Source organism: Callospermophilus lateralis, unplaced genomic scaffold (assembly GCF_048772815.1).
Source record: "Callospermophilus lateralis isolate mCalLat2 unplaced genomic scaffold, mCalLat2.hap1 Scaffold_1105, whole genome shotgun sequence".
Classification (NCBI taxonomy): domain Eukaryota; kingdom Metazoa; phylum Chordata; class Mammalia; order Rodentia; family Sciuridae; genus Callospermophilus; species Callospermophilus lateralis.
In genome coordinates this window covers 498,908-521,587 of record NW_027511298.1, presented here as the reverse complement: position 1 = coordinate 521,587, position 22,680 = coordinate 498,908, and the positions used below count along the sequence as shown (strand labels likewise).

Genomic DNA, 22,680 nt, shown 5'->3' with positions numbered 1-22,680 from the left:
ACTTCAGCCAGAATAAACATCATACACTGAGTGACTTATTTATATGCAATTTCACAAATATTTAAATTCAAAGATACAGAATACATTTAGTGTTCTCCAGTGACTGAAATCAGGGACAATGTGTGTAATGGGTTAAGTGGCCAATTTGAAGTAAAAAGTATTTTGGAGAAAGTTGTAGCTGGAAATTGTACAATTATTCAATGTGGTAACTCACACTGACTTGAGAACCATAAACTGTTACAAAGGTTAATTTTAAATCATGTGGATTTCATCTTAATGATAAGAAACTTTTGCTGCTGAACTGGAGGTAGTTTTAGATGTTTCCCTCTTACAGGTTGGTGAATGAGTTAGAGTTGTCCACCACTCTTAATGTTAACTAATCCATACAAACACCTACAGCTAACTCACACTGAGGTGAAGGAGGGCAGAGATGAAAACACATAGTGAGCACCATCAGTCTCTCCTCAGTGTCATTAGTTTATCAATAACGACTAAAGTCAATGCCCAGCAGAGGAGTTCCCATGTGTCATCCACTGTCCATGCTGCCACATGGCCAGGTCCTCTCTCCTGGGCTCTGCAGATTACACTGCCTGGTGGTGGGCTCAGGCCTCCTGCTGTCTCTGCAGGCTGAGCTCTGAGCTCCCTGGGGCCCTACTCCCACTGGCTAGGCACCATGCTCACATAAAACAATGGTGACTGAACTCTCCACATCCCACATGGCATTGGGTTGACTGGAAAGATCCACCCTGGCTGCACACACAGTGGATGGGAGAAGCCAAGGAGAGATGCAGTACTGCACCTATCATGGAGAACAGGTGACACTCTGGAGTGAGTACTTGGCATTTAGAGTCCAAATGCATCTAAGATTCATAATTATTCTGCTCTGTCAATTGCAATTTCATCCAAAGAGTCAGCTAGCCCAGGAAGAGTTTGGTGAATTCTGAGAAGAACACAGGAAGCACATGGAGTCCTTATAACTGCATTATGATATTTGCTGTGATTGCGACTGCTGCAATAGGAACACAGGGACCTTGGGGACATCTGCATGGTGTATGAAAGTAAAGTGTGTAATAGTTCTTTGTGTTGCTTCTTGTTGGTTTAAAGTTCTTTTTTTCAGATTACTTTAACTTTTACTTAGATAACACCCAAAGTAGTTTGCACAGAAATTCCATAGAATACTAACAAATAAATTCACATTAAGACAACAAGAATAAAATGCAAAACATGGAATAGGATATGTAGGTAGATAGGAATGATATTATATAGCTGATACACATGCACATAAGTCAATTACTGTAGGAAATATATTTAATCATGTAGGAAAGATTCATTGAAATATTTTGAATATTAATCTCCTTCCTTTGTTTTGTTCAAAAATACATTTTTCAATTATTCCATTGCTTGTTTGTTTGGTGTCAAGGATTAATCCCAGCGCTGCTCAATTATTGGGCAACATTCCACCACTTTTGATTATTTATTCTGAGATAGGATCTTGAAAAGTTGCTGAGGCTAGCTTTGAACTTGAAATCTCTCTGTCTCAGCCTCTTAAGCTGCTGGGATTACAGACATATACCACCATGCCCAAGTTTTCAATTATATCCTTAAGTTTTTATAGTAAATATATATTATGTATGACTAAGAGGATGTGTGTGTTCAGTGGTATAAATATAAAAATAATGTTGTGCAACATTTGGAAGCATATTTTTATTTTCAGAATATATGTGACTTAGCATTTTAATGGCTTATCAGAGACACTAATCAATAATTCCTAATATGGAAAATATAATTTAGAAAATACTTTATTTTGTGTCTTCCAACCAAATAATATTTGCAGTTTTGAAGTGCTCTATTTATTATACAAATCATTATTTGAAACACTATCAAGAGAAATTAAAAAGAGAAAACTCTCAGCTTTTACCACTTACAGAGAAAGAACTTGGGTAGTTCCTCTTCATGTTCCTGGAGTTAAAACATGCTAGTTCTCCTCACACACATTTTGCTGACTCTCACTTCTACCAACCCTTTCTGTTATTTACACCTTCATCTTATTGTCTTTATGAGAGAATTCTCTATAGGCATTTTTGCCCCTTAAGTAAGAATGTAGTATTGAATCACACCAAAATATTAAGGTCAATCTATGCAACCTAAGCCATACTTTTATTTTTAAAATGCAGGTTTAGAAAGACATCCTATGTTTAGAATTAACTGAAATTATTTGAGGCCTTCTGTAAAAAATAGATGGTGCTTTGTATATTTATTTTATTGTATCTATACACATGACTTTGGATTTGTGCTCCATAAATGGAAGTTTTTGAAGACTGATACATGAAAAAAGAAAGTCAAATTCAGAAGAATTTATCAAACCATAGCTAAATCACACAAAGGAGGACATCAATTAAGTTAATGTAATTCAAGCTGGTTTGTGGAGAATGTGCTAAGTTCTATTGGAGAAGGAAAGGCAGTATTTGGCTTACTTTAGAAAACAATAATAAAGAAAGAAAATGTCTCTGTAGTCCTATACACCTTCTGGATTTGAACCCATGTTGACATCCCATCTGTTTGTGACAGGATGTCCTGGGGTGATCAACATGAGCTCCTGTAACTCCTGGAACCCAGATTAAAGGGTAAAACATCTGGCAGATTTCCTTATTAGTTAGTATCATCATATATCACATTCAGAATTATTCATATTAATTTGAATTTTATATATGTACCATTTTATTTTTTGCTTCACAGTACTCAAATCACGTTCTTTTAAAAAACAATCTTTTACTAAAACTCAGTATCTGCAGCAGATTTTCCCATATTATAAATCATTAGTAAATATTTGTCAAGATTGCCTGCTTTGAAACAACCTTTCTTTCTGCACAGTTGTGGGGTATGTTATTTCAAATGAACACACTGTATTTCTTACAGAAGTGAAGAAAGGACATCACTGATTTAGAATGTATTCACTTATAAATTAGTGGAATAAAGAAACTTAGATCATGTTAGCAGTTAGACAATTGTGTTACATTGCATTTTTCATTAACTACTATGCATGAAGTCACTTACTTTCTACTAAGAGAATAAAAAGATGAATGATACAAGGTCCAAAATCAAGGAATTTCTATACCAGTGATTTTGGTGATTAGTACATATAGATTTACTAAAAGGTAAAATAACATGTCAACTTCTAACACTAACAGAAATGTATAAGAAAAATTAGAGGCTAAAAAAGGGTCTCAGAGAAAAAGTTGCATTTCAGTCTCTTTAAAGAGCAGTATATACTAATGGTGAAAATTAAATCAATTATGTCTTGGTAGAAAAGGGGCTCTGTCAACAAGATCCAGGATATGGTGTGAACAAGGAGGTCACTGAAATGTGAGTTTGGGTTTGTGTCAGGGAGGAATGGTGGATGGGACTAGCAAAAGATTGCAGGTAGACTAAGTAGGACCCCTTGAACGTCACCTACACTGTAAAATTAACAGCAATGTTCACGAGTCTGGCGACCCAATAATGACCTTGGGGGACATTCACATTTTCAGAGGAGCCCAAGCAGGCTCATCAGGTAGGTTTCTTTTCCAAGGGTGAGTATGGTTAACTTGGCAAGGTGCTGAGGCGGACCCAGGTTGCAGAGGGCTAAGGAGATAATAATTTTGGTGACAAAGGATTGAACCAGTCTGAGGTGCTGCAGGAGTGCTATAACTATGAGCAAAACATTCTTTTTAGGGTACGCAGCAAATGGCCAATGCCACCATGGTAACTGAATTTCTCCTCCTGGGCTCTCCTGATGCCCGGGATCTGAATTTCCTTTATTTCACAGTATTCCCAATTACCTACCTGGGTACCTTGTTAGGCAACCTTCTCATCATCATTGTCACCACTGCTGACCAGAATCTGCATTCGCCCATGTACTTCTTCCACAGGAACCTGTCCATCTTGGACATGTGCTTCATTTCCATCACTATCCTCAGTGCCTGTGTCAACTCTTTCACTCTCAACTGGGTCATTTCAGTGAATGGCTGTGCAACACAGATCTTCTTGGTCTCTTTGTGCATAGGTAGAGATTTGATTCTCTCTGTCATGGCCTGGGACCGCAATGTGACCATCTGCCAGCGCCTCCAGTACCCCCTCATCATGAACCCTCAGATTTGTGTCTGCATGACCCTGGCTTCCCTGTTCAGTGGTCTGCTGTATGGAGGTGTGACAAGGGAACACATTCTGGCTGTCCATCTACCAGTCAAACGTGGTCCCTCAGTTCTTCTGTGATGTCCCCTATCTGCTGAGGCTCTCCTGCTCTGATACCACCAGCAACAAAGTCCATATTCTTGTTCCTTCTGTGGACATTTGTGGTGGTTGCTTCCTTTTATCACCATGTCATATATTTCCATATTTTCTGCTGTGCTGAAATTTCCCACCAGAGCCCCAGGGAAGGCCTTATCCACCTGCACCCCTCACATCCTCGTGGTGTCCGTCTTCCTCAGTTCTTGCACAGGTGTGTACCTGAGGTCCTCAGCAACCTCTGACACACTACAGATCCTGAATCTCTCTGCCTTTTACACCATGGTTCCTCCCTTCCTGAATCCTCTCATATACATTCTCAGGAACAAACAGGTAAAGGAAGCTGTGAGGAGAGTAATGGGAAGAGAGTTGTTCTCAGGGAAATTATGAAGATGCCTTTCAGCTTCATCCTAATTTCATGGATCATGGTTCTTATTTAGATACAATACTCTTCATGTTTGAACTTTACAAGTTATAGTGTCTACCTTTGTATTACATTGTTAGAAGCTGAGTTATTTCATAAGGTATATTTCTGTGACTTACCATATCATTTCCATGGACCCATAATAGAATGTGTAATTTCATCAATGCATCTTTTAATGATTAAATATAATTCAATGTATTTGCTGAAATCAGTTGTGGTTATATATTTTAAAGAATCATCCCATATATCAATTCCCTATATCAAATACTGACACCAAAGAAAACTCTAGCTATCAAATCTGGAGATAGCTTATTCTTACATAATTTGCTCTTATTCAGAACAGTGTAGAACCTACTTGTAATCACTGTAATCCATAATTGTGTCAATTTACTTACTTTTAAAATATATATAAAAACCAAATCCTAAAGAAATTATAGTCAAAATGTAGAGAATTTAACAGTAATATTTTTCTCCATCTGGACCAGGCAAGAAGAATAGACTCCTTTCTGTGAATTAAAGAGAGGGCAATTGTTAATGCACCCTGTGTCCCAACATTCACAACTTTCCACAGGGAACAGCAGCTTTTTGCTTCTTTGGCCATGAGAGGGGCCAGTCTTTGATTATGTTCATGAATTGATGTCAGCTTTCTAATGGTTTGTCTTCCAGTCTAAGTGAGTGGTCTGAACAATGAACCAGGCGCTAGGTTATTAACCACTGCACAGGAAGTCATGCACTGCTACTGAAAGGTAAAATGATGGATAATCAAGATCCCAAATCAAGGAATTTGCACCAGTGACTTGGGGTGATGAATATATATTGATTGGCTGAAAAGTGGTATACCACGTTGATTATTAACACTCAACAAAATTGGAAGAAAAATTAGAGATTATAAAGAAGGTTTCAGAGGAAAGAATTCCAGTGGAGTCTCCTTTAAAGCCCAATACCTACTAAAGGGAAAAGGAAATTAATACATCACAGTAAAAAGTCAGCAGTGAACAAGAGGGTCCCTCAGGCTGAATGTCATGTGTGTGCCAGGAGGAACAGATTGCAGCTAGACTGACCCCTTGAACTTCACACTCACCACCAAATTAGCAGCAACCTAGCTGAGTCTGACCACCCACCTATTTCTCTGGGAGACACACACACTTCCAGAGGAGCCCAGGCAGGATGAGAAGGAAGGTCTTTTTTTCTAAGAGCATGTGTGGTTAACCTGGCAAGGGGCTGAGGAGGACCCCAGTTGCAGAGGGCTGAGGAGATGAAGATGCAGGTGACTTGGAGTGAACGGGTCTGAACTGCTACAGAAGTGTTCAAACAAACCTTCCTTTTAGGGTTTACAGCTAGTTTCAGTTTGTGGGATTGTAACATGGATAAGAAAGCAATATAATAGAAGGTGTCACCAAGACTAAGGCAAATTATGTGTTAGACAAAAGAAGCTTCAACTTCATGGTGCTGAACATGGAAAAAAAAAATAGAACAAGGTAAAAGTAGAAGTTAGGTCAGTGTCAGCTGGGCTGGGACCAGGAGGTTGAAAAGACCTTATGCTGCTCAGTTGGAGAGGAAAAAGCCTCAGTGGGGGCTGGGACTGGTCTGGCTGAAGTCCTGTGGCCATAAGACAGCATCATGGTTGTCCTGGGGAGCAGCAGTGAGAGTGGGGGACTGCAGGCAAGCCCAAGTGCAGTCAGGTCACCTCAGTTTTCACAACACTGAACCTGTGAGCCTGGGTGGGAAAGTGAATTCTTGAGACACTTTCCAAAAGAGCCCAGTTTTTTTTTTTTTTTGGTGTGTGTGTGTGTTTATGGAGATCTGTTCTCCACCATTATGAATATTTTCCTTTATATTAAAAAAGTAAAAAAGTAATTATTCAATTATTAATTGTGGATATAATGGCAAAATAATGTGGAAATTATATCCAAGGAATAAATTAAAGGTAAATAAATCTGAGAATATTAAAGAATGCACTGTCAGACAGGTGGCCATGCAGGAGAAGAGGGGAAAACCCCTGAAAATGATCCACATGTGAGTCTCAGGTGTCAGGGGAGGCCTGATGGAGAGCTGAGGACATGCCCTACAGGTCACGCCCAGACTCTGGGCTGCAGACCTTCACACCTGCCCTGGGAGGTGCACTTTGCTCAGAAATGAGTAAACATATCAGAAAACCAAGAGTGACTTTCCTCTGCAGGAAAGCAACAGAAATAGAAGAAATACTTTGAACAAGAATATATAAAATAATTGTATTTTTTCAAATAATTGTCATTGTCAATGGATGTTTTTTAACATATGCTAGACAAGTGCTGTATGACTGAGCAACAACCCCAGCCCCAAGCAATTGTATTAATCATGTTTTTATTTTTTCCTTTCTATCTCTCATCTATTTATCTTCCCAGACAACTAGAATTTCCAGCAAATGGCCAATTCCACCATGGTAACTGAATTTCTCCTCCTGGCCTCTCCTGATGGCTGGGATCTGAGTTTCCTCTATTTCACAGTATTCCCAATGACCTACCTGGGTACCTTGTTAGGAAACCTTCTCATTGTCACTGTCACCACTGCTGACCAGCACCTACACACACCCATGTACTTCTTCCTCAGGAACCTGTCCATCTTGGACATGTGCTACATTTCCATCACTGTCCCCAATGCCTGTGTCAACTCTCTCACTGGCAACAGGGCCATTTCAGTGGCTGGCTGTGCAACACAGATTTTCCTGGTCATTTTCTGTGCATGTGTTGAACTTCTGTTTCTCTCCATCATGGCCTGGGACCGCTATGTGGCCATCTGCCAGCCCCTCCAGTACCCCGTCATCATGAACCCTCAGATTTGTGTCCGCATGACCCTGGCTTCCCTGCTCAGTGGTCTGCTGTATGCAGGTGTGCACACTGGGAACACATTCTGGCTGTCCTTCTGCCAGTCAAATGTGGTCCACCAGTTCTTCTGTGACGTCCCCTCTCTGCTGAGGCTCTCCTGCTCTGACACCACCAGCAACATGGTCATTCTTTTTGTTTTGGCTGTGGCAGTTGGTGGTGGTTGCTTTACTTTTATTGCCATGTCATATATTCGCATATTTGCTGCTGTGCTGAAATTTCCCACCAGAGCCCCAGGGAAGGCCTTCTCTACCTGCACCCCTCACATCCTCGTGTTTTCCCTGTTCCTCAGTTCTGGTGCAGGTGTGTACCTGAAGCCTTCAGCAACCTCTGACACACTCCAGGACCTACTTCTCTCTGCCTTTTATACCATGGTACCTCCCTTCTTGAATCCTCTCATCTACAGTCTCAGGAACAAACAGGTAAAGGAAGCTGTGAGGAGAGTAATGCAAAGACAGTTGTTCTCTGGGAAATGATAAAGATTGCATTTCAGAATCATCTTAATTTCATTGATCATGGTTCTTAATTAGATACAATACTCTTTATATTTGAGCTTTACAAGTTACACTGTCTACCGTTCTATTACATCATTAGAAGCTGAGTTATTTTATAAGGTATATTTTTGTAATTTACCATATCATTTCCATGGATCCTTCATAAAATGTGTAACTTTATTAATGTATTTAAAGTATAAATATAATTCACTGTGTTTTCTGAAATCATTTGTAAATATATAAATTTTCATTATATATGAAAAGTACCTGTTTCAGATGCTGTCACAGAGGAAAGATTTACAAATAAAACATGGAGATAACATATAGTCAAATAGCCTGTTCTTGCACAGAGAAATGTAAAGCAGATTTTAACCACTTGGGTAACGGGGCTCTGTTTCTGTAACTGGTGTGACTGGGCTAACTGTGATTGGTTAGGCTTCCCTCTGCTTGACTGCACTGTCCCGCTTCTGTAACCTGGCTTGCTTGCATTGGCTAGACCCCCTGAACATCCCTTTTGCAGTTTTCAGGATTATAAGGAGTGCCCTTGCAATTGTTCTGGGCTGATCAGGGGAACAGCTTTATGTTCTGGTCAGCTGCCACCGGTGTGCTTCAATAAAGGCTTGATCAATTATAAGTGAGTGGTCTGGAAGTCAGTTTATGAAATCCTGGGATGAAGCTTTAACCATAACAATACATAATTGTGTCAGTTTAATTTGAAAACATATGAAAGTCAAATCCTAAAGAACTTTTTACCAAATACTTAGAGATAATCACAATAATATTTTTCTCCATCTGGAATATGAAAAAGGAAGACACTCTTTGTCCATGAAGTAAACAGAGTGATAGTTACCACCCACTTTATCCCACAGTCAAATATGTCCACTAGGGAAGAGCACCTGCCTTCCTCAGGTACATCGGCTGCCAGGATTTTAGTATGTCCACGAGTGACCCAGTGGCAGGGAGCTAATTTGGGGATTGAGTTGAGGTCAGCCTTCTGATTGTTCCTTCCCCAGGGTTTATTCTGTAATGTCTATGGTGATGTGTCATGCCTGATAATGACCAAAGACGGAATGTTTAAGTGTCTGACCTAGAGTGTGTCTTCTGTGGACTCCAAAATTCCCCCCAGTTTCCTGGAATTTGGAAAGCAACCCTGTATCTGTCTTGTGGCCGTCTTTAAGTTGATATTGCTATTGTTTTCAGCAGGGTTGAACCCAAGGGCCCAGCCCCAGCCCTTTTTTTCTATTTAATCACAGAAAACAGGGTCTGGCTAAGTTGTTCAGGTACATTCTAAGTTGCTGAGGCTGGCTTAGAACCTGAGATTCTCATTCCTCAGAGTCCTGAGCCACTGGGATTGCAGATGTACACCCCTGAGCCCGCTTGTGGCAACACATCATCTCACACAGATATTCCTCTCCAATCATTTTAGTGTCTTCCCTGGCATATGCTTTGCTAACCATTAATTATAACTGACATAGGATCAATGTCAAGTTACCTAGGAATGCTTATATTCAAAATGCGCCAAATTTCTTATGCAATATCACAATCATTATATTAAATTCCAAATTTAAAAAAAAACAATTTTGTTTACAAGTACACTAGTAGGAAAAAAATGGAGAAAAGTGTTAATGCATTTATTCCTAAATAAAATAAAAAGCTTAAATAAGTGCAATTAATTATCTAAAGCATTTCTTAATTTGTGCAGACAAGGGAGTACTTGTAATGGGAACCAGTGAGCACCCCAGCACTGGCTGATGCAGAAAGCCTTGATCTGCTGTAACATGATCCACACAAGCTCCGTCCACACACTGTGTCCATATCTTCAGGTCCTCAATGCTCCAATGTTCCCTGCTAGAGTAAAAGGAGTACCCCAGATGAATTCTACACACAATTATATATGCGAACTCCACCTTTACACACATTTCCTCTACAACAAAAGCTTACTGAATCTTAATTCATGAGTTTTTCATGAGTTGAGGTGGCCATGTAAATGAAGTTTAAATTTAATGGATAAAATTGGAAAGATATTGAATTGCAACCACCAGTCCTATTGAGAGTTGTCCATTTGAAACACACTTTTAGACATTTAATTATGTTTTATATTGAAAGGCTGATGGTAAAGGAGACGAAAAAAGGAAATATTGATATAAGGATACCATGATATCTCACATATTACATCAAATAATGCAAAACCCTCTAAGTGTGTGGATGTGGTATGGAAATTCTGCAGAATTTGGCAAAAGCATTTACTTTGGGTACTAGTTGTGAATCCAGGAAACAATGTTTTATAGTAATATTAATTATGTCAAAGTTATATTTTGGTTAGCCAGATTTTCTGAAATATCAGGTCTCCCCTTATAAGGACACTATATTTAGGAGTCCTTGGTAGAGCCTTTTTGTGTGTGTGTTTCTGTTTGTCACTGTTTTATAGAATCAAAACTATGGAAGACAAAGACTTAGCACAGGCAATAGTTAGAAATCTCTTGAGTTTTGAACATGAAGGGGTGCTATCGTTTATCAAATTCTTTTTCTACATCTATTGAGATGATCATATTGATGTGATGGATTACATTTATTGATTCCCAAATGTTGAACCAATTTTGTATTCCTGGGACGAACCCCATTTCATCATGGTGCACTATCTTTTTAATATATTTTTTATTTGATTTGCCAGAATTTTATTGAGAATTTTTACATATATGTTATTAGAGATATTGTTCTAAAGTTTTCTTTCCTTGGTGTGTTTTTGTCTGATTTTGGAATCAGGGTGATATTGGCCTCATAGAATGAGTTTGGAAGTGTTCCCTCTATTTCTATTTCATAAAATAATTTGAGGAGTATTGGTATTAATTCTTCTTTGAAGGTCTTGTAGAATTCAGCTAAGAATCTCTCTAGTCCTGGGCTTTTCTAAGTTGGTAGGTTTTTGATGACATTTTCTATTTCATTACTTGAAACTGATCTCTTTATATTGTGTGTGACCTCCTCCTTCAGTTTGGGTAGGTCATATGTCTCTAGAAATTTGTTAATTTCTTCTATATTTTATATTTTATTGGATTATAAATTTTCAAAATAGTTTCTAATTCTCTTCTGTATTTCAGACATGTCTGTTGTGATATTTCCTTCTTCATCTTGTATTTTAGTAATTTGAATTTTCTCTCCTTTTCTCTTCATTAGCATGGCTAGGGTTTTATCTATTTTTTTTTCAAGGAACCACCAACTTTTTGTTTTGTCAATTTTTCAATTGTTTCTTTTGTTTCGATTTCATTGATTTCAACTATAATTTTAATTATTTCCTGTCTTCCTTTGCTTTTGGTGTTGATTAGTTCTTATTTTTCTAGGGATTTGAGGTGTAATGTTAGGTCATTTATTTGTTGACTTTTTATTCTTTTAATGAATGAGCTCAATGCAATAAATTTTCTCTTAATACTGCCTTCATAGTGTCCCAGAGATTTTGTTATGTTATGTCAGTGTTCTCATTTACCTCTAAGAATTTTTTATTTCATCCTTGATTTCTTCTAGTATCCATTCATCATTCAATTTTGTATTACTTAGTCTCCATTTGTTAAAGAAACTTTAATTTTTTACTTTTTCATTTATTTCTCATTTAATTCCATTGTTATCTGATAGAATTTAGGGTATTATCTCTGCTATTCTTATTGTTGTTGTTTTGTATTTACTAAGAGTTGCTTTGTGGCATAAGATATGGTCTATTTTAGAGAAGGAGCCATGTGTTGCTGAGAAGAAAGTATATTTGCCTGTTGATGGATGGAATATTCTATATATGTCTGTTAAGTCTAAATTATTGATTGTATTATATAGTTTTATAGTTTCTTTATTTAGTTTTTGTTTGGAAGATCTGTCCAATAGTGAGAGAGGTCACCCAGTGTTATTGTGTTATGGTCTATTTGATTCTTGAAATTGAGAAGGGTTTGTTTGATGTATGTAGATGCTCCATTGTTTGGGGCATAAATATTTATAAGTTTTATGTCTTTCTGAATACATAAAACTTATAAATATAAGTTCCCTTGACAAGTATGGACTATCCTTCTTTGTCTCTTCTGACTAGCTTTGGTTTGAAGTCTACTTTTTCTGAGATGAGAATGGAAACTCCTAGGTGTTTGTTGAAATCCATATGATGATAAGTTTTTCCCATCCTTTCACTTTCAGCCTGTGGATGTCTTTGCCCATGGGGTGACTCTCTTGAAGACAGCATATTGTTGGTTCTTGCTTTTTAATCCAATCTGCCACTCTATGTCTTTTGATTGCTGAGTTTAGACTGTTAAGATTCAAGGTTATTATTGAGATGATTTGTTTTCCCTGTCATTTTGACTTACTTCTGGTTTTTAATTTGACTTAGTTTCTCCTTTGGTTAAATATTCCTTTAGTGTAGATCCTCCCTTTACTGGTTTTCACTTTTATTTTCACTTCATCCTCATGGAATATTTTGTTGAGAATATTCTATAGTTTATGCTTTCTAGTTGTGAATTCTTTTAATTTTTATTTGTCATGGAAGGTTTTAATTTCATCTTTAAATCTGAAACCCAAATTTTGTTGGAAATAAAATTCTTGATTGGTACCTAATAATTTTCAGAGCTTGAAATATATTATATTACAGGATGTCTTAGCTTTGAGGGTCTGGGTTGAGAAATCAGTTGAGATTTGAATTGGTTTCCCCCTATATATAATTTGTTTTTTTTTCCTCTCATGGACTTTAAGATTTTATCTTTATTCTATGTGTTAGTCATTCTCATTATAATGTGTCTTGGTGAGGATCTGCTGTAATTTTGTGTATTTGGGGTCTTGTGAGCTTTTTGTATTTGATTTTCCATTTCATTCTTTAGGTTTGGGAAAATTTCTGCTACTATATAATTGAAAAGAGTGTGCATTCCTTTGGTTTGTATTACTGCTTCTTCATCTATTCTGATAACTCTTACATTTGGTCTTTTCATGTTATCCCATAATTCCTGGATGTCCTGTTGATGGTTTCTTACCATCTTCTCTGCATGGTCAACTCTACACTCAAGATTATATATTTTGTCTTCATTGTCCAAGGTTCTGTCTTCCAAATGGTCTAGTCTGTTGGTGATGCTTTCAATTGAGATTATAATTAGGTCTATTGATTACTTCATTTCAAGGATTTTTGCTTTTTTCACAATCTCTAAGTTTTTATTGAAGTGATCTTTTACCTCCTGTATGTGTCCTTTGATTTAACTCCTTATACTATCCTTACATAGGCATTTGTAGGTTCTGGTAAGCAGTGGTGAGAGTGGTTATGAGAAGTTTTCCTAACAAGGTACCCAGGTATGTCATTGGGAATACTGTAAAATAGAGGAAACTCAGATTCCAACCATAAGGAGGACAGAAAAGGACAAATTCAGTTACCCTGGTGAAATTGGCCATTTACTGAAAATTCTCATTTTCCTGAGAAGATAAGGAGATAATAGAGAGGAAGCAAAGAATAATTAATACAATTACTTTACATATTCATTTCCAAAATGTTTTCTTATATTTTGAAATATAAGAAAGGTCACTCTTGGTTTTCTGATATGTTTACTTATTTCTGAACAGAGTGTACCTCCCAGTGCAGGTGTGGAGGTCTGCAGCCCAGGGTCTGGGTGTGACCTGCAGGGCTTGTCCTCAGCTACACCCATAAGTCCTCCCCTGACCTCCTGAGACTCCATGCAGAGCATTTCCAGGGTTGCCCACCTCCTCTCCTGCATGACCACCTCTGAAAGATTTTTCCCTTTGGGTATTTCTTTTGATAGTGCTTAAAATAAGGAAGTATATGGGAAACAGATTACAAGTAAAAATGCAAAGCATTGCTTGGGTTGTAAGTGACAGGAATTAATCATTTTCTAAATCATAGTTTTTTGTATTAGCAATTATGGTTTAGCACTGTTGATCAGTCACTGAGGAATGCTGAGAGGCACTTATCACATCCTGGCCTTCACAATGTGCTTCCAAAGACTACACCACTCTTTTTTAATATATTTACCACTGGACACATATCCTCATCACACCTGATATACCTTTAGTATAAAATGTAAAAAAATTATTAAAAAGGAGGACATAACTGATCAGTAAAAGCTGAGATTGATGAATTCAAAAAGGTTGAGATTGATGAATTTTAAAAGCTTCAATAAAAACTGCATAGAATGTTGCATGTTTTTATTTCCCACAGCTACTGAAAATTATGAATGTATGTCATTTGCATCAATGAATTTTCATCTATCTACCTGTCACCTGCAAAATATTTGGCATTCTGACCCCATGTTTCCTTAATCAGAATATATTTCTTTGTCACCTCTCTAATCTGTGCAGATAATTCTGTATATTTTCTAAGTTTCTGGTAAGTAAAAGAAATTTGAAAAGAAGAATTTCAATCCATAAGAGGCAGCATGACGTGTGCAAACACTGTGCACTCATCACACTCGAGAGGTATTACTACTCAAGTACCTGAAATCCTAGCAGACACTACAATGTTTACAAGACCTGTCTGTGCCTGCTATTCAACACAGATTTAACTCTTAATTCATTCCCTGGGCTAGATGATTCTCTGGATGATATTGCAATTGCTGAGCAAAATAAAAATGAGGTTCAGATGCATTTGAACTCTGCCAAATACTCACTCCTGAGTTCTCTACATGGGAGCAAACTATGTCTCTCCTTGGTGTCTCCCATCAACTGTGTCTGCAGCCAGCATGGATCTGTCCAGCCAGCACAGTGCCATGAGTGATGTGGGAACCTCAATCATCTCTGCTTTGTGTGAACCTGGTGCCTGGCCAGTGAGAGCAGGGTCCCAGGGAGCCCAGAGCTCAGCCTGCAGCGACAGCAGGAGGCCTGAGCACATCACCACGCAGCAACACCTCCAGAGCCCAGGAGAGAGGACATGGACACATGCCAGCATGGACAGTGGATGACACAGTGGAACTCCTCTGCTGGGCATCACCCTAAGTCATTATTGAAAATTGAGTAAAACTGAGGAGAGACTCATGTTTCTCTTTGTGTTTTCATCTCTGCCCTCCTCCACCTCAGTGTGAGTTAGGGGTGTTTATGGGGATCAATTAACACTGAGGGTGGTGGGCAACTCTCACACTCCCCAACATGTAAGTGGGAAACATCTAACACTCTCTGAAGTTCAGCAGCAAAGTCTCTTACTCTGAGATGAAATCCACATGACATAAAATTAACGTTTGTAACAGTTCACAGTTACTATTCAGTGTTATTTACCACACTTCACAATTGCACAACTTTTGACACTATCTTGTCCTGTAGTCCTGTTATTAGTTCAGATGACCCACAGAATCCATTACACACACTGTCCTTATTCCTGCTTGCTGTCAATGGAAAATACTAGGTATATACTGTATCTTTGAATTTATATATTTCTGAAACTTCATATAAATAGACTCATTCAATATATGCTATTTTTTTCTGGTTTAACTTAGCCTAATATTTTCAAAATTGATTTACCGCGTAGCATGTATCATTTGATTATTCCTTTAGGATGAATGACTTGTTGTTCTTGAAGTCAGATTTAAAGTTAGGTAGTCAGTGTAGTTAGGTAAATCAGGTCTAATATCGAGTAAGATCTAAAATGGAGGCCATGTTGAGAATGAATTCTGGGAAAAGTTAAACAACTCTTGGAATGTTAATGAAGTCCTGGAAAAGCTCAAGACCAGAGCCCATGCCAAAGAAGTGTTAATGAACAGCCCCCAGCAAACTTGAAGATGCTGACACAGAAGTCCTTCCTGCCCAGATCACTTCTTTGGCCCACCTGGGGCCTTCCCACCTACATTCCATCACTGAAAACTATAATAAGTGGAGCACATTTCCCTTCAACGTATTCCATCTCTTGGGTCCCCTTCTTCCTCTGGGATAAGACTTTTATGCTGTCCTTTAATAAACTTCTACTTTCCACTCTGACCTTGCCTCAGTGTGCTTCTCTGGTGTTATTCTTCAACATTGGGGAAGCAAGAACTCATCACCTGTCAACAGTGGTAACATTATTATATGTATATGGCAGAAATATTTTAATCAGCATATCCATTTGTGGACATATCCTTCTTCTTTCTCTTAACATAATGTGACTGATTTATTGGTTCTTATATGTTTTGCTATCCTTGATATTTCTGGTTCACATTCTGCATTCTCTATGATGATGTTGAATAATTGTGTCAATCAGCTTTGCATTGTGGTGACCAAAATGCCTTCATAACAAAAAAACAAAGAAACAAAAAACCCACAATAAACAAATACTACGTATGATGAGCCAAAGCATATTTCAGCTCATGGGTTCAGAGTTTTATTCCATAATTGGCCAATTCCATGGCTTTGTGCCCATGGTGAAGGCACATTGGGGAAGGACACAGCAGATGAAAGCTGCTCAATTTATGGCTCCATGGAAGCAAAGACAGGGAAAGGGAAAGGTGATGCAGGAAGATGAATAGTTCCAGGGCTAACTCTGTGTCCCATCTCCTCCAGCAATGTTCCCACATATCTGAAGCTACTACACAGTCACATTATGCAAACCAGAATAGACTAAATAGCTTGTAGCTCTCACCACCCATTATTTGACCTTTGAAATTTCCTGCCTCAACTCCGGAACTTTTGTGAAACACCCTCACATTCCACCCATAACATTCACTGCTGGTCCTTTAATCTCATGTCCATTCCACAACACAAAATCAACTTAGTCCATCTCCAAGGGTCAGTTACAGTGCTGCCAAAAATTCCAAGTCCACATTCTCACCTGAAACTGAAGGCAAATTCAAAGGGCTTATGTTATGCTCGAATTCGGGACCCCCAAAAGACCACCAGAGATCAAGATCGATGTAAGCAGCAAAGAGGTGTTTATTGAAAACTAGCTTGTGCACACAGCAACTGGTGTCACTGAGAGGCCCCAAGCCCAGAGTATGTGCTGAACTACATGGTTTCCCAACACCCCACCATAAACTACTGGGGGTCATCTGGCATCCTAGGTATTTCCCTGTCTCATGCTGATTGGTGGCTGCTAGGGGGTTGCTAGGGGTTCCCACCTAGCCTGACTGAATCAGAAACCTGGCACAGCAGATCTCTCCTGTTATTTGTAGATAAAAAATCAGCAGGGTGGGTATTGGCCTAGGAGTGCTCTGCAGATCTTTCCAAGGTTGTGCCCCCTTCCTTGGACAGGCTTTGCTCTCAGGTAGAGGCTGGCTTTTCACTTGCAAATTCCTGCCTTTTTAAAATTCCCAGTTGCAGAGCCCAAGGGCTCTCCTTTGCTTTGACCATCTTTTCAGATAGCAGTTTTTCCTGGCTAAGAGTTCTTTGTATTGCATCTGTTAATTTCTGGGTATTATTCCAACTTTGGCTTCACCTTCACAACTTCACTTATTACCCTGTTAGGGGCAGCGTGTAGGACCTCATGCCCTGTTATAGTTTGCCTGGCTTCTCAGACACTTTTTTGAAATGATGGTGGAAGCCTCCAGAACCTTTTACCTTGAGCACCCTGCATTCCTGCAGAGCAAGCACCACACAAATGATGATAAAGCCTACTGCCAGATCACACCATTGTTGGGTCCCTGGAATTACTACCATGGTGGTCTCTGATATCTTCCTTGATGAGCATGGAAAGATAATTTCCTGGGCCCCCTGTGCAAGCAGGGTGCCCCTAAGACACTTCTCAAGGGAATTTTCCCTTATATATCTTTGAGTCTGCAAGGTGTGTGGTCTTGCATATTCCTTACATTCCTTCAGTTTCTTTCCTAGTCTCTTTGTGAAATATTTACCATCTGTAAGGGACTGCCATCTCTTTACAACTACACCTTCCTTGGCATTAGTTTTAAATGACCACTTTAAAATTCTGATCAAATCTGGTATCTAACTTTATTAATATAAACAAATTCTTTCTTAAAATGCTATATGTCTATAGTATTGATATAAACATTCTAAAGCCTTTATAAAACTTGGAAAAGTCTATTGCTTCTGGCAAAATATTCTCAGTCTTGGATACTACCTTAAAACACTCTTTAAATTAAGTTACTGTGTCTTTTTGGTAGCTAAACTCTCAAAAGATTTCTAACTATTGGCTGTGCTAAGTCTTTGTCTTCCATAGTTTTGATTCTATAAAGCACTGACAAACAGAAACACAAAAAAAGGCTCTACCAAGGACTCCTAAATATAGTGTCCTTATAAGGGGAGACATGATATTTCAGAAAACCTGGCTTACCAAAATATATCTTTGACATAATTAATATTACTATAAAAAATTGTTCCCTGGATTCACAACTAGTACCCAAAGTAAATGCTTTTGCCAAATTCTGCAGAATTTCTATACCACATCCACACACTTAGAGGGTTTTGCATTATTTGATGTAATATGTGAGATATCATGAAATCCTTATATCAATATTTCCTTTTTTCATCTCCTTTACCATCAGCCTTTCAATATAAAACATAATTAAATGCCCAAAGGTGTGTATCAAATGGACACCTCTCAATAGAACTGGTGGTTGTGATTCAGTTAGTTTTGTTGCAGAGAAAATGCATGTAAAGATGGAGTTGGCAGAATTCATCTTGGGTTCCCTGAAGGTCCTTCTGTTCTAGAAGAGAACATTGTAGCAGTGAGAACCAGAAGCTCTTGGACACAGTGTGTGGGTGGAGCTTGTGTTCTGGTTGGATATATTACAGCAGATCAAGATTACCTGCATCAGCCAGTGCTGGGTATTTCTCTGGTTCCTATTACAAGTATTCCCTTGTTGGCAGACTTTAAGTAATGCCTTAGATAATTAATCACACATATTGAAGATTTTTTATTTTCCTTGGTAATAAATACACTTATGCTTTTCTCCACTTTTATCCTAATAGTGTACTGGTGAACAAAATTGTTTTTTAAAATTTGGAATTTAATATAATGATTGTGATATTGCATAAGCAATTTGGCTCATTTTGTTATATAAGCATTCCTAGGTAACTTGACTTTGAGCCTATGTCAGTTATAATTAATGATTAGCAAAACATATGCCAGGGAGGACACTAAAATGTTTGGAGAGGAATATCTGTGTGAGATGACGTGTTGCCATAAGTGGGCTCAGGGGTGTACACCTGCAATCCCAGTGGCTCAGGATTCTGAGGAATGAGAATTTTAATTTCTAAGCCAGCCTCAGCAACTTAGAATGTACCTGAACAACTTAGCCAGACCCTGTTTTCTGTGATTAAACAGAAAAAGGCCTGGGGCTGGCCCCTTGGGTTCAACCCTGCTGAAAACAACAGCAGAAACAACATAAAGATAGCCACAAGACAGAGACAGGGTTGCTTTCCAAATTCCAGGAAACTGGGGGGAATTTTGGAGTCGACGGAAGACACACTCTTTGGTCAGACACTTACATTCCATCTTTGGTCATTTCAGGCAGGACACATCCCCATAGACATTACAGAAGTAAACATTGGGGGAGGAATGATCAGAAGGCTGACCTCAACTCAACCCCCAAATTAGCTCCCTGACACTGGGTCACTCGTGGACATACTAAAATCCTGGCAGCCAAAGTGCCTGAGGAAGGCAGGTGCTCTTCCCCAGAGGACATATTTGACAGAGGGACAAAGGGGGTGGTAACCATCACTCTCTGTTTACTTCATGGACAAAGAGTGTCTTCCTTTTTCATATTCCAGATGGAGAGAAATATTATTGTGATGATCTCTAAGTATTTGGTAAAATCTTCTTTAGGATTTGACTTTCATATTAAACTGACACAATTATGTATCACAGTGCTTAAAATACACTTTCCATTTCTCTCTGCAAGAGCAGACTATTTGACTATGTGTTATCTCCATGTTTTATTTGTAAAGCTTTCCTCTGTGACAGCAACTGAAACAGGTACTGTTTATATATAATGAAACTGTAATGTATATATTTACAAATGATTTCAGAAAACACACTGAATTATATTTATATTTTAAATGCATTAATAAAATTACACATTTCATGAAGGATCCATGGAAATGATATGTTAAATCATAAAAAATGAATTTATGAAATAACCTAGCTTATAATAAGGTGACTTTAGGGTAGGCAGTGTAACCTGTAAAGCCCACATAGGAAGATCCCTTAATCTCATTGACTCCACTCAGTAATATTATGATAACACATCTTTATCATTTCCCTGAGAACAACTGTGTCCCATTACTCTCCCCACAGCATCCTTTACCTGTTTGTTCCTGAGACTGTAGATGAGGGGATTCAGGAAGGGAGGAACCATTGTATAGAAGGCAGAGAGAACCATGTCCTGGAGGGTGTCAGAGGTTGCTGAGGACCTCAGGTACACACCTGAGCCAGAACTAAGGAATAGGGAAAACACGAGGATGTGAGGGGTCCAGGTAGAGAAGGCCTTCCCTGGGGCTCTGGTGGGAAATTTCAGCACAGTAGAAAATATGTGAAAATATGACATGATTATTATACCAAAGGATCCCCCACCAACTGCCACAGCAGAGACAAGAAGGAGGACCATGTTGCTGGTGGTGTCAGAGCAGGAGAGCCTCAGCAGAGAGGGGACATCACAGAAGAACTGGTGGACCACGTTTGACTGGCAGTAGGACAGCCGGAATGTGTTCCCTGTGTGCACACCTGCATACAGCAGACCACTTAGCAGGGAAGCCAAGGTCATGCGGACACAAATCTGAGGGTTCATGATGAGGGGGTACTGCAGGGGCTGGCAGATGGCCACATAGCGGTCCCAGGCCATGATGGAGAGAAACAGAAGTTCAACAAATGCACAGAAAATGACCAAGAAGATCTGTGTTGCACAGCCAGCCACTGAAATGGCCCTGTTGCCAGTGAGAGAGTAGACACAGGCATTGGGGACAGTGATAGAAATGTAACACATGTCCAAGATGGACAGGTTCCTGAGGAAGAAGTACATGGGTGTGTGCAGGTGCTTGTCAGCAGTGGTGACAGTGACAATGAGAAGGTTTCCTAATAAGGTGCCCAGGTAGGTCATTGGGAATACTGTGAAATAGAGGAAACTCAGATCCCAGCCATCAGGAGAGCCCAGGAGGAGAAATTCAGTTACCATGGTGACATTGGCCATTTGCTGGAAATTCTGGTTGTCTGGGAAGATAAAGAGAGAAGAGAAAGGAAGAAAAAAAGAACAGGGTCTGGGTGTGACCTACAGGGCTTGTCCTAAGCTCCCCATCAGACCTTCCTGACCTAATGAGACACCCATGTGGAGCATTTCCAGGGGTTTTCCCCTCTTCTGCATGACCACCTGTCTGACAGTGCATTCTTTAATATTCTCAGATGTATTTACCTTTAATTTATTCCATGAATATAATTTCCACATTATTGTGCCATTGTATTCACCCTTAATAATGCATATAATAATTACTTTCTACTTTTTTAATATATAGGAAACTATTCATAATGGTGGAGAATATATCTCCATGAACACGAAAAAATTGGTCTCATTTGGAAAGCGTCTCAAGAATTCACTTTCCCACCCAGGCTCACAGGTCCAGTGTTGTGAAAACTGAGGTGACCTGACTGCACTTAGACTTGCCTGCAGTCCCCCACTCTCCCTGCTGCTCCCCCAGAACATGCATGGTGCTGTCTTATGGCCACAGGACCTCAGCCAGACCAGTCCCAGCCCCCACTGAGGCTCTTTCCTCTCCCAACTGATCAGGGTTAGGTCTTTTCAACCTCCTGGTACCAGCCCAGCTGACATTGACCTAACTTCTACCTTTACCTTGTTCTATTTTTATTTCATGTTCAGCACCATGAAGTTGAAGCTTCTTTTGTCCAACACATAATTTGCCTTAGTCTTGGTGACACCTTCTATTATATTGATTTCTTATCCACATCACAATCCCACAAACTGAAACTGGCTGTAAACCCTAAAAGGAAGGTTTTGCTCATAGTTTCAACACTTCTTCAGCAGTTCAGATCAGTTCACTCCTGAGTTACCTGCATCTTCATCTTTTCAGCCCTCTGAAAACCATGGTCCTCCTCAGTGCCTTGCCAGGTTAACCACACATGTTCTTAGAAAAAAGACCTTCCTTCTCATTCTGCCTGAGCTCTTCTGGAAGTCTGTGTGTCTTCCAGGGCAATAGGTGGGGTGGTCAGATTCAGGTAGGTTGCTGTTAATTTGGTGGTGAGTGTGAAGTTCAAGCGGTCAGTCTACCTGGAATCTGTTCCTCCTGACACACACCTGACATTCATCCTGAGGGACCCTCTTGTTCACTGCTGACTTTTTTACTGTGATGTATTAATTTCCTTTTCCCTTTAGTAGGTATTGGGCTTTAAAGGAGACTCCACTGGAATCTTTCCTCTGAAACCTTCATAATCTCTAATTTTTCTTCCAATTTTGTTAAGTATTAGAAATCAACATGGTATACAACCTTTCAGCCAATCAATATATATTCATCACCCCAAGTCATTGGTACAAATTCCTTGATTTGGGACCTTGTATTATCCATCATTTTACCTTTCAGTAGCAGTGCATGACTTCCTGTGCAATGGTTAATAACCTAGCACCTGGTGGCATTGTTCAGACTACTCATTTAGATTGGTTTTCTTTATGCCCCTGATTTACAGCTGAAAAGCTCCCAAGCAGGCTCTGCCCAGTCTGCAGTGCTGTAGCACACACAGTGCAGGGTGGTGTGAGGTCAAGTG

General features: G+C 39.1%; 2 protein-coding genes across 2 annotated transcripts; one reads left to right on the top strand and one right to left on the bottom strand.

Moving 5' to 3' along the window:
- The first annotated feature begins 7,091 nt into the window (after positions 1 to 7,091).
- On the top strand, positions 7,092 to 8,024 carry LOC143388352 (olfactory receptor 14C36-like). Its single transcript, XM_077108014.1, has one exon. It carries the CDS (start codon positions 7,092 to 7,094, stop codon positions 8,022 to 8,024), a length of 933 nt encoding a protein of 310 aa, XP_076964129.1.
- Positions 8,025 to 20,149: 12,125 nt separating this feature from the next.
- LOC143388353 (olfactory receptor 14C36-like) lies at positions 20,150 to 21,085 on the bottom strand. Its single transcript, XM_076842171.2, has one exon. The coding sequence runs from the start codon at positions 21,083 to 21,085 to the stop codon at positions 20,150 to 20,152; it is 936 nt and encodes a 311-aa protein (XP_076698286.2).
- Positions 21,086 to 22,680: the final 1,595 nt, after the last annotated feature.